General features: G+C 47.6%; 2 protein-coding genes across 2 annotated transcripts; one reads left to right on the top strand and one right to left on the bottom strand.

Annotated features, from left to right (window-relative positions):
• Nucleotides 1-2955: 2955 nt before the first annotated feature.
• Nucleotides 2956-5077, top strand: LOC123190184 (uncharacterized). The gene is made up of 3 exons (XM_044602782.1): nt 2956-3293; nt 3867-4369; nt 4482-5077. The coding sequence occupies exons 2-3, from the start codon at nt 3869-3871 to the stop codon at nt 4776-4778; spliced, it is 798 nt and encodes a 265-aa protein (XP_044458717.1). The 5' UTR covers nt 2956-3293; nt 3867-3868; the 3' UTR covers nt 4779-5077.
• Nucleotides 5078-5200: 123 nt separating this feature from the next.
• Nucleotides 5201-10429, bottom strand: LOC123190183 (probable potassium transporter 11). Its single transcript, XM_044602781.1, has 9 exons — nt 9561-10429; nt 8761-8986; nt 8094-8339; nt 7943-7993; nt 7567-7833; nt 7391-7443; nt 7197-7311; nt 6765-7019; nt 5201-6513 (listed from the first exon to the last, which is right to left on the bottom strand). The coding sequence occupies exons 1-9, from the start codon at nt 9678-9680 to the stop codon at nt 5468-5470; spliced, it is 2379 nt and encodes a 792-aa protein (XP_044458716.1). The 5' UTR covers nt 9681-10429; the 3' UTR covers nt 5201-5467.
• Between the last annotated feature and the right edge of the window lie 1303 nt (nt 10430-11732).

Raw genomic sequence — 11732 nt, 5'->3', positions numbered from 1 at the left:
CACACTTAAGGTTCGATGACGCTAGGGTTATAAAGGAAGTTTGTATGTGGTTACCGAATGTTGTTCGGAGTCCCGGATGAGATCCCGGACGTCACGAGGAGTTCCGGAATGGTCCGGAGGTAAAGATTTATATATGGGAAGTCCTATTTTGGCCACCGGAAAATGTTCGGGATTTTTCGGTATTGTACCGGGAAGGTTCTAGAAGGTTCCGGAGTGGGGCCCACCTGCATGGGGGGACCCACATGGACGTGGGTAGTGGGGGCAAGGCCCCACACCCCTGGTCAAGGCGCACCAAGATCCCCCCTTAGAAGGAATAAGATCATATCCCGAAGGGATAAGATCAAGATCCCTAAAAAGGGGGGATAACAATCGGTGGGGAAGGAAATAATGAGATTTCTTTCCTCCCACCTTGGCCAACGCCCCAATGGACTTGGAGGGCAAGAAACCAGCCCCTCCACCCCTATATATAGTGGGGAGGCGCATGGGAGCTATACACGAAGTTCTGGCGCAGCCCTCCCCCTCTCCCAAGTACTCCTCTTCTCCCGTGGTGCTTGGCGAAGCCCTGCAGGATTGCCACGCTCCTCCACCACCACCACGCCGTTGTGCTGCTGCTGGATGGAGTCTTCCTCAACCTCTCCCTCTCTCCTTGCTGGATCAAGGCATGGGATACGTCACCGGGCTGTACGTGTGTTGAACGCGGAGGTGCCGTGCGTTCGGCACTTGATCATCGGTGATTTGAATCACGACGAGTACGACTTCATCAACCCCGTTCACTTGAACGCTTCCGCTTAGCGATCTACAAGGGTATGTAGATGCACTCTCTTTCTACTCGTTGCTGGTCTCTCCATAGATAGATCTTGGTGATACGTAGGAAAAAATTTTGAATTTCTGCTACGTTCCCCAACAGTTCGGCCCCCCAGGAGGCATTTCTTTCGCCCCTTGGGGGGCTGCCGGCGAAATATTTTGCCTGGGGGCATAAATCTTTCCACTCGTTGCACCCCCCCAGGAGCAGTGTTGAGGCTCAAGTAGGCAGCGGCATTTCGTCGAGCAGGTCACAGGCGATGATGTGGGCACGCTCCGGTGCATACAGGCCCTGCTCGCGGCGCAGTCCCTCCATTTGGAGAGGTCAGGGGAGGAAGCGAGTCCGGCGAGGTCGTGCTCCATGTACTCGAAGACGGGGTAGATGCTGGCGGAGGAGCGGGAGGTGATGAGGCCGTGGATGCCGATCACGTCCGCGCTGCCCCACGGCATGCTGTTGGAGGTCTTCAGGCGGCTGCCGGTGCGCGGCGGTGTGCCGCCGCTGGCACCGCGTCGTGTCCTGTGCGCCCGCCCCGCCACTTTGGCTTCTTCCGCAACCACGGCCCGTCCGCGCTGCCGCCGTTCGTCCTCACTGCGGGCGTCGTGCTCGCGCCCCATCAACGGCGTTGGGTGCGCGTCCACTGGCGACACGGGAGGAGGAGGGGGGAGGCATTTGACCGCCGGCAGCCCCCCCCCCCCGCTCGTGCTCGTGGCCGCGCCCGCTCGCGTCTGTGCCCCCGCCGCCCACGCCCACTCGCTTCCGTGCCCCCGCCGCCCGCGCCCACGCGCGCGCCCTCCCTGACCGCCGCTGACGAGGATGGAGAGGAGGAGGAGTCGAGGAGAAGGAGGTGGGGGGCGTGCCGGCCACGCCCCGGCCAGCCCGGCCGCCCCACGCGCCGCCCGGCCTCCCACCCTGGCCGCCCGTGGAGCGCCCGAAGGAGCCGGGGTCGCTCGTGGCTCGTTGCTGCGCGGGTTCTGCTGCCGTGGAGGCGGACCCGAGCGCGGCGCCGCCGTGGGAGCTGCTGGAGTGGCACAGCCTGCTGGAGCGCGGGCAGGGCTCCTTCTTCGCGGCGCGGCGGCGCGGGAAGGTGCGGCGCGGTGGTGGAGGCGGACCCGTGCGCGGCGACGGCCGGTGCAAGGAGCAGTGCACGGCCCGAAGAATCTCGTTCTGCATTTGGTGGAGAGAACCAAAAGAGAGGGCATGCAAGTGGGTGGGACCCGGAGAAAAAGGGAGGAAAGAGAGAGTGGGAGGCTGATTGTGGGCCAAATGCATGCAAAATTTTCTCTCTCCGCTCCCAGGTGCTCCCTGACGGGCTGGGTTCTGCATGAGAGTGCCGGCGCTAGTTTTTGCGAAATCCGGCGAAAATCGAGAGTCTGGGGGGCGTGACTGGGACATATTTTTACCGCCGGCGGCTAAAAAGTGGTCATGGGGGGCTTCTTGGGGGGCCTAGTGGAGATGCCCTAACCTCAGTCAAAGTTAAAGAAATTCGACTTTCAAAACACAATCACATCTTATATTTTGAAACCAAGGGAGTATTTAGTTTTGCGAGTGGGGAGATGATGGAGTGTGTTTTCTTTTCTTTATAATACGGTTGGCAGGCCATTCGCGGTGTGATTTTGTATTATATGCTAATCAACCAGTATTATTTAAGGAAATTTTGGTGCTACAGTGTCACATATAAACACTTCTTTTTTCTATGTGATGAGTGGGTGTGTGGGATTGATATAAGGCTGTTTGTTGCCGATCAATTTGAAAATTTGTTTCCTTATCAAAATTATGAACCAAATCTAAAATTGAAACCTCGATCAAATGGAGAAGCTTCAAAGTAAAGGAGCATAGTGAAAATGAATTGAATGAGGGGGCTCCTAAGAAATTGTTGACCCGGTCTAAATCTAATCAAGTCAATGTCATGAACCAAAATCCAAATTAAATATCTCAATAGAATAAAAAAGCTGCAAAATTAATGAGCATAATAAATTAAAAGAATTGAATGGGAGAGATTTTTAAGAAATTGTTGACCGGATAAAATCGGATGATTCTAATTTATTAAGAATTAAAGACCCCAATTGACTACGCGACCTTAGATTTCCGTGTGGCTGCGTCCTTCTACTCCGAGGCAAGGAGCATTTGCATCGACACCCCTGGTATTTCATTCCCATCGCACTTTGGGTCCAGCGGCAGCACGATCATCGAGCGCGCGTCCCCAGCAGTCCCAAAATCTTCAAATCGTCTGCGCGGGAGGAGAGGCTAACCATTCCCCGCCAAAATCCACACCAGCCGAGCCCGCTCGGGTTCCGCCGCGGCACCCCGCATGATAAAAGGGTGAGAACGGGGGAGAAATCTCCCACATTCCAACCGCCGGAGGAGGGTCCAGCCTAGGGTTCAGGCGGCAATCCAGCCGGAGAGAGGAGGGGGTTCCGCCGCTTCCGGTGACTTCGCTCGCGGCGGCGATCCCGACGCCCTTGCTGGGAGCCGGCACGCCTTCCTCTGCGAGGTAAAAGTTTCTCCGATCGCGGCGGTTTCCTTCCTCCTTCGCTTTGCTTTAATGGTGCGGTTATGCTGAAACATATCGCCACTAGTGATCTCGATTACTGATTAGGAAAGAATTTCATCATGTCAGTTGAACTGGAGAACATGGTGATGGCGATTGCTGATTAGGGAAGAGTGTTTCTATGGCTGTTGACTAGGAGGGCACATGAATTGTGTGTAAACCGATTTAGCTGTAGGAAACAGAAAATGATGTTCCTTTTGTGCGTTTTGGCGAGTTTGTATAGGGGTAGCTGTTATGGTGATGATGATTACTACTGATTAGGGAAGGATGCCATTATGTCAGTTTTTCTCCAAAAATGACATCATCTCAGTTGAATTGGGGAACAGATGGATTTTGTGTGGTATGGAAACATGTAGGACAAACTTTTCTATCTCTCTAGACTAGAGGTTGCTACTGTTAGACAGTGATTGAGGGACGTCATGGATTGCCGATATATATTGGGAAAGTGGAAATTTAGTTTCAGAAGAAATATACAAATGTGGAAAATAGTTCATTCATACCTTTATTTTTCTACAGGTATGTCGATGCCAGAAGAGTTTGTGATATTTCCTGCTGAAGGGAAGATTTCCAATGGGCCCGAGGGGGCACTAGTGAGTCCCGATTGCCCGTTTCTGGTCGCACGGCTACCAGAGCCACTGAACAAGTCGTTCGAGCAAGTGCGACGCTGGATAATGCAGCTCTTCCAGTTGAATGACGTGACACATGAGCTCACTCCGCAGCACATTCTGTATGTCAGGAACAATCCCATGGCTCCTCCTTCCACCGTGCTGATTGACATAACTGGGGACGATTCCTGGAGGGCGTTCCTGAATGTGGCATGGCGCCATGTTGGAGTTTTCAGGCTGTTTGTCAAGTGGAGTGCCAAGAAAACAACCTCTGATGAAGATCCTGCAGTGACAGATGAATCTGATGATGATGGCAGCTGGCCAACTTGCAAGCATGATAAACCTTGCACCATTGAAACTTCATGGGACCGTCAAGACCCAGGGCGAAGGTTCTACCGCTGCCCTCTCTTCGCGGTGAGCTTCCTTTGGAAAATGTTTATCGGGGTTGCATATACATGTAATGGTCTTAACTATCACTGCATTGATCCACAATGATAATCTATGTCTTCGTTTCTGTTTTTGTCAGGATTCAAAACAGGACTGTGGCTTCACCCAATGGCTGGACAGGAAGTTCCCTGAGAAGGCGATTGGGCACATGAACTACCTCACGGACAAGGTTGATTCACTCGGGCAGCAGGTCGACAACCTGAAGTGCGAGCTTGAGGAACTTCGTCATCGTTGCCAGAAAAGGTCGATCGCAGAAGCTGTTGTCAGTCATGGAGACAAGTGCCCATGTGGAAAGATCCCTTGCGACGCAGCTTGTTGCAATCAGGATGAAAAGCCGTGCCCAAGTCAGATTCGTAGATTGGCTAAGGCCAATTAGCCCTCAATATGCCGAGTGGTTCGTGGTCCAGGCTAGTTTCATTTTGCGATGAAGATGTTTTGTCCATCATCTGGTTCAGTCATCAGCAACCAGCATGACCTGCAAATGTAATCAGTGATGTAGCCATCTAGGTAGTTTTATCTGCTAGTTTTCGTGGAACTCCCTTGTCGTTGAATTCAGATGAGAATATGATCATCCTAAAACTATGGTTTGTGTAATGTGCACTGTTTATTAGTTGACTAAGTCATTTTGCATGAGCATGTTTTTGTTGCACAACATATGTACATCTATCTGACTGTCACATCAAATTCAGCCATACTGAAAACCTGAACCTTTGCAGCCAGCCACAAAGATGATGTTGGTTTTTCAACGAAAACAAAGGTGACAACTTATAAAGCTGCAACTACTTTCGAATCCATGAGTTGCCAGTTAGAGATTTTTCTAGACAACTATCACAATATATGATTTATCAGGGAAAGGAAGCATCTGAATCTTACGAATTACAAGACAAAAGGCGAACATTTCTAGCATGAAAACCGCCTGAAAGATGCAGGGTGCGGAACAAAATCTGAAGCTATTCCCTATTTATATTTACAGTTTAAAGCAGCCACCCCCCTCTCCCTTCCAGAGAACGGTACATCAGAGCTTTTTGCTCAGAATCCAGTACAAACCAAACGGAAAACGATGTTTCAGATGTAGTATATTTGCCCAACATTAAGAAGGCTCTCATGAGGAATATTGAACATCACACTGTTCTCCCTGCAGATCCTCCTCATGAAGGCATACAAGTAATCTACAGAAATCTTCTTGATGATCCCTGAATCTCTCCGAGCGCGCACAATGGTGTTCCCTAGGATGTGCACAACACCAGCATCCCTGCACCGGTTCAAGAACTCAACTTCGTTGCTGACTGTACGGTTGGTTTGGCTTGAGTACGTCAACAGGTTGTTTACCCCGAGGGGTGACTGCACTGGCACAATAGAATCCTGTGATGAGTAGCTAAGGTCACCATTGGAGCACATTGTGTTGACAGTTTTGTCTGCTAGAAATGCAGTGTTGATCGATCCTTCAGTCCTCTGCTCTGGTAAGCTGAACTCGTCGGAATCTGAATAACCATCCATCATGCTCTCGAGTCGGATGAATAACGTGAGGCAGTCAAAGAGCATCTTCTCAAAGTCATCATCTTTCTTGTGGAGGTCTTTATATCCGTACCTTGCAATGCAACGGAATATATGGAAGTTCTTCGGCCCAATCCTCCTCACAAGGAACCGCTCCTCCACCGGGACTGTGTAGACTGGAAGATACTTGACACAGACGAAGACGACAACCGAGTGGATAGCAGGTAGGTTGGTGATAAAGTGTGAGAAGATGTGCGGTACGCCACTTGCCAGCTCAGTGTACACAAAGCCTATCCCTGGAACCCTGACTAGACCAAGGCTCGGACCGAGGCCAAGAATCCAGGCCATTGACACCTTGCTGTGCATCTCAAATTCATACCGCTTTACAGTGCAATAGTGCCACACATACATGATGATGAAGAAGGCTATCGCGATGACAAGCGGGACCCAACCGCCTTGGTCAATCTTCAATATGCAAGCCCAGAAGTATGGTAGCTCTACCATCAACGAGAGCACAATAAAGGTGATGACAAGAATCCAGTGACTCTTCCACACCAGCAGCATTATTGGTACCATGAGGAACGTTGTCACTAGCATAACTATAACCACTGCAGTGCCTGTTCACACAAACAGGAAATTTAAATTTAGAGTTGTCTGAGATATGCAGCGAAGACTGTGTCATGTAAATTCTGCGACAGTTCTTATTTCAGGACAATTTCAGCCTATTACCAGTCACTCTTTCTATTATAAGGCAATCTTTCCTTTTAAATTGTCTGAATGTAGCCTTTCCAAGCTTAGCAATATATACTACATGGTGTTGCAAACAAGGAATGCTCATCAGACTCCATATTTAGAAAGTAAACCTTACCGTATGCATTTCCTATCTGGCTCTGGTTCTTGAATCCAGCAGTCACAGCAATACAAAGAATAAGGAGGAGCCAGTTGATGTCAGGGATATAAATCTGCCCGAGAAATTTCTTCGAGGTGTGGACTACCTTCACGCGGGGGAAACATCCTAATGCAAGAGCCTGCTTTATTATCGAGTAGGTTGCAGATATGGTGGCTTGACTTGCAATTATTGCTGCAGCAGTTGCTATAACAAAGGCTGGCCAGTATATGGCATCTGCAATTATTAAACATCTCACTATGAGAACTATAGTACATAAAGCAACAGCACTAGTATGCACTGTCAATAATGGGTACGCACTATGACAGTGTGCAAACGTGATGTGCTGGCACATCGATCAATCTATCTTAGGATTAGTCAATAGGATGACAAGCTATAGTATCTGAGGAGGACCTGGAATGGAGCGATAGAAGGCGTCATTCACATGTTTCTTGTTGGAAATTATATAAGCTGCTTGCCCTGTGTATGCCAGAAGAAGGCATGGGAATACAATGAAGGTGAATGCAATCTGCAAATAGACATTTTCAAATTAGGGAGCACACATTTGGCTACAGATATATCGCAATGACTGATGGAAGACATGCTACCTGAATGGCCAACACAGGGAAATGACATAGATCTGCAAATAACGCTTCAGTTCCTGAAGAGAAAGAAACAAATATCTGCATGTCATACGAGTTCTATTATAGGTTGATGGAAGGTAATTTCTAAACCTGTGATGCTAAGCATGATTTCTAAACCTGAATACGTAAAACGGACTGACCTGTGATGCTAAGCATGATTCCTCCAAGAACGGTCCAGGTGTTAGAAGAATTTCCCCGCCTTCGGAAATAACGGTATATATAGACTGGATTGTATGCTCTTAATACAGAGCTACCATACTTGTGTATGTTCAGTGCTCCGACACTTCCAATTAAAATGAACCAGATGAGCACTATAGGTGCGAATAGCCATCCAACTTTGTCTGTACCAAAGTGTTGCATGCTGAATACTCCAATCAAGATGATCACGGCAACAAGTACAACAATATCTGCCACATACAAAGAAAATCAAAGATGAAGCGACTTTACAACATGGATTTATGCAAAAGATAAAGTACAAGGGTAACGGTACATATGAGATTGAAAACACAATATTACCAGTACTCATGTTTGGATTTTGAACTTTTATACCACCTGATGCAGAAAGAACTGTGAAACACAAAATCACAAATCAGGTTCCTGGAAACGTTCAATTTACTCACAAAAATATGATGCTGAACATGAGTTTAGAAGAAATTATGCAGAATACCTGATATAGCAGGAGTAAGGATTCCATCTCCAATAGCTGTACAAGTACCAAGGAGAACAAGAATAAGAAGACAGTTTCTTTTATATGCGCGTGTTTCTAGCCATCTCTTTATTTTCGCTGCCAATGAGTTCTCCTCATAAGTTTGCCGACTATATGTCGTTAGGTCCTCATCAGTCTTGTGTTGGTTGGGTATAGTGCTGATCTTTGCATGACGGCAGAGTAGTGAATATAGAGCAAGTGTACCACCTGCAAGACAAAAAAAAGAGGTCACCACCAGTGTAAAACTGCAAGCAAAGTTATCAAATCAAAAAGTCACAAAATTGTGCATGGAAGAGTTGTTTCCAACACTGAGGCAACAGTAGAGTGATCTCAGACTAAACTTTCCATAGAAAATAATTTAGCTGCCACTCTGGCATCTCATGACCAGAAAGGCATTGTATTAACATATTCACCTACCAATCTGATGGAAAAAATGCACTGTTATAGTTGCCCCTTATTGAATTCTACTGTGCTTGGCGTTAGCTAATGTGTAGAAACAAGCATTTGAGATGTATTGCAGTCAGTATTTTCCTTTTTTGCCAAGTACAGAGCAGATCATAAGAGACACCATCTCATTGAAGGTCTAACCAGTATGATATTTGGACCTTGTGCGGATAAATTATCTTACCTTGACCATTGTCATTTGCCCTCAAGACAACAAAAACATACTTCAGAAGAGGGATGAGAGTAAGGGTGTAAATGATCAGGGAAAGAGCTCCAATAACATCTTCGTCGTCGTATACTCCGTGAGGAAAGGCATTATAGAACACATAGAGCGGTGATGTGCCCAAGTCACCAAAGACCACCCCAAGGCTCTGAAATGCAAGCCGCAGCATCAAAACTGATGAGAATTTCTGCATCAAGGGAAATAACAGTCAATATAAACTCTTGATTTAGTAGCCCAACAACTTGAATAATAAACAAGCATTCAGTTTCTTTTCAAAAATACACAAGCATCAAATTTCAGGACTAATGATTATTCTGCTAATTGTTTAATCACAATGGAATGCAGAAAAAACTTGGATAAACAAAATCGCTGCTCCTTTTTTCTTTTCCCTGACACACCTGGAAGCGCATCATTTTCACTACCAAGAAAGCACTAAAAATTATATTTCTTCAGTTACTCAGTAATCCCACCATCATTGAAAAATAAAATGGTAATCCCATAATACCAACTACACCAAATTACTTCGCACACTAGAGATGGCAAACAATATGTTCAAGCAGCACAATCCATATCAAAGTAACACATCTGTTCCAGATGTTCTCAAAGCACAAACTGCACATTGACATGAACTGGTCACATGCAGAGACTGATTTTACATTTTCTCTGAAAATAACCAAGTCTTGGAAGCTAAATACAGATGAATTAAAATACTAATATAAATGAACTGTAAAGCAACTAACTGAAGAAGAGAAACGTCAGACCTTTTCCCGGTACATATTCTTGAGTCTGGTGGCTTCCTCATCCATGGGCTGATCAAGGTTCTGATCCAGCTCCCACATGCCCCCCCTGTTCGTCCCCTCGCTTTCGGATAGCGACGCCATTGATCTCTTTTGACCTCGACCACAGCTCTCAAATCCTCGCCAAAAACGACAGTCGTCCTCCACTTGCAGCCTTCGCAACAACCAATCTGAAAACCGGGTTCACGGATAAAAATCGACCTTCGAGCAACAGTTCTTGATCTCCCGCTCGCTCAAAGTTCGACCTCGAATCTCCGCATCGACGCCTCCAACCCCAACCCAATTCTTACATGGACGGAGGCCCGGAGCGAAGAACCGCCTCGGCCGCTCTGAATTCCGGGGGGTGCTTGCAGGGAACAGAAATGGAAGCAGGGAGCGGCAGGAATCACAGCACAGGGACTCCGAATCGCAGAAAACCAACCTAAATCGCCCCTCAAATCAAGAACCAAAATCCAAACCAACCAGCCGAAAACCCCGACCTTTCTCCCCCCAAGAAAACCTCCCCGGGTCACGGGCAGCCGCCTCGACGGCCGGGGTCCGAAGCGGCGGCACGCGACGGGCCTCCTCGGCAGGGGAGAGATTCAGAGAGGAGGAGGAGGGCGCTGGCAGAGCGAGAGAAGCAAAGAAAGGAAGAAGCGGCAGGAGGAGAACGGGACAGGAGCGGCATATGAGGACAGGGGGGGAGAGACGGGGAGGAGGGCGCTGGTGGGCGCCCACTATTTTGGCCCGGAATTTAACCGATGGAAAGCTCCGGGATTTGGATGGTAGCACAGCAGCAGCAGCGATGACAAGGAGGTGAAGAAGAAGAAGAAGAAGAGAAGAGGAGAGGAGACTGACCTCAGGGCTCAGACAGCATTGCTGACCCGTCCCTCACTGCTGATCTATGTGCCATACAACTGTGGCACCAAAACTGCTGACACCGACGCGGCATATTACTACCACTACTTGATGCCCCTGCTGCTGCTGCTAATGCTGCTTGGCTGGTTAGTTACAGGTTCTTAATCCGGCGCTTTTGGTGCCACTTGGCCGGTTAACCAGTGTGACTAAACAAACCCGGGTTGCTGCCCTCATGTTTCCTTCTTAATTAGTAGCTGCTGCTAACCTAGTTTACCTTGATGCTGCTCTGATTAATTAAGTAGAGGCAGCTGCCGCTAATCTTTCCGAGATGGAGATCCAGGGCTGTCACTTTGTGTGTTTTGTGAGCACTTCTGTCAGCTAGCTGCTTAATCCTTGTCTGCTGGCAGCAGTGGCAAGTGGACTGTGCCCAGGTTGCTGCTGGTGTAGTACTATCGTGCTGCAACTTGGAGTATATCTGAATATTGTTTCTTCTTTGACTTTGTTGATTTGTTTATGCTCTTCATTCATGTGGTGGGGCATTTTATTTTCCTTCAGTAAAGTATATCTTCGGCTCTAGGCCCTAGCTAGGCTAGGCTAGTAGGCCGCCTGCATCAGCCATGAGCCAATAGGCGATTAGCAATCCAAGTCCAACTTCTTTTGTTACGTATTTTTTATTTACTCTAAATCATCATCTTTGAATTCAAAGTTTTGTTGCTCATGTACCTATCTTTACAGCGATAGGGCACTTGTTGTCAGCTCTAAAAGGACAAAAAAGATAAATACAAGAGACTATTAAGACTTTCATCTGCTAATATGTCGTCGTCAAAGGCAGCGAATCGGTGATTAGCACGCGTCCTAAGCTGAGACACACGAGATTATAGCGCGTAGCTTTCAAGAATAATTGATTGTGGTTCTTTTCTCTAATCTTTTCTAGTTCGGTGGACAACTCGGGTTTTCCTCATGTGGGAACACTTTTTAATTCGATGTTTCTTCAAGAAGAATACAAGTTTGTTCGTGAGTTTTGAATGTTTTTTTGTCGATATCATCGCGCTGCCGATGAGGACGACTCGTGCGTCACATCCGAGTTAACCCTGAGTGAAACCAGCTGGTATGATTGTGAGAATCCTCCACTGTTGGTGCCATACATATTCTTGAGCGAAAAACACGCAGAAAAGAACAAGCAAGCAAAAAAGGGCGGTGCAATTATGCAAGGGGAAGGGAATTAGAACTAGATGCAATTACATAATGCTAAACAAACCAATAATGTGAAGGGGAATTATGCTTGAGGAACCGATGCCC

Source organism: Triticum aestivum, chromosome 2A (assembly GCF_018294505.1).
Source record: "Triticum aestivum cultivar Chinese Spring chromosome 2A, IWGSC CS RefSeq v2.1, whole genome shotgun sequence".
Lineage (NCBI taxonomy): Eukaryota > Viridiplantae > Streptophyta > Magnoliopsida > Poales > Poaceae > Triticum > Triticum aestivum.
Note: the sequence above shows the minus strand (reverse complement) of the source record. Positions and strands in the feature narration are given on the sequence as shown.

Excerpts from the sequence above, each read along its gene's own strand:
- LOC123190184 (XM_044602782.1), top strand. The coding sequence starts at position 3,869 with ATGTCGATGCCAGAAGAGTTTGTGATATTTCCTGCTGAAGGGAAGATT. Across the intron at positions 4,370-4,481 it reads ACCGCTGCCCTCTCTTCGCG|GATTCAAAACAGGACTGTGG; the intron begins GTGAGCTTCCTT and ends TGTTTTTGTCAG.
- LOC123190183 (XM_044602781.1), bottom strand. The coding sequence starts at position 9,680 with ATGGCGTCGCTATCCGAAAGCGAGGGGACGAACAGGGGGGGCATGTGG. Across the intron at positions 8,340-8,760 it reads GGCAAATGACAATGGTCAAG|GTGGTACACTTGCTCTATAT; the intron begins GTAAGATAATTT and ends TTTGTCTTGCAG. Across the intron at positions 7,312-7,390 it reads TCCCTGTGTTGGCCATTCAG|ATTGCATTCACCTTCATTGT; the intron begins GTAGCATGTCTT and ends GTCTATTTGCAG.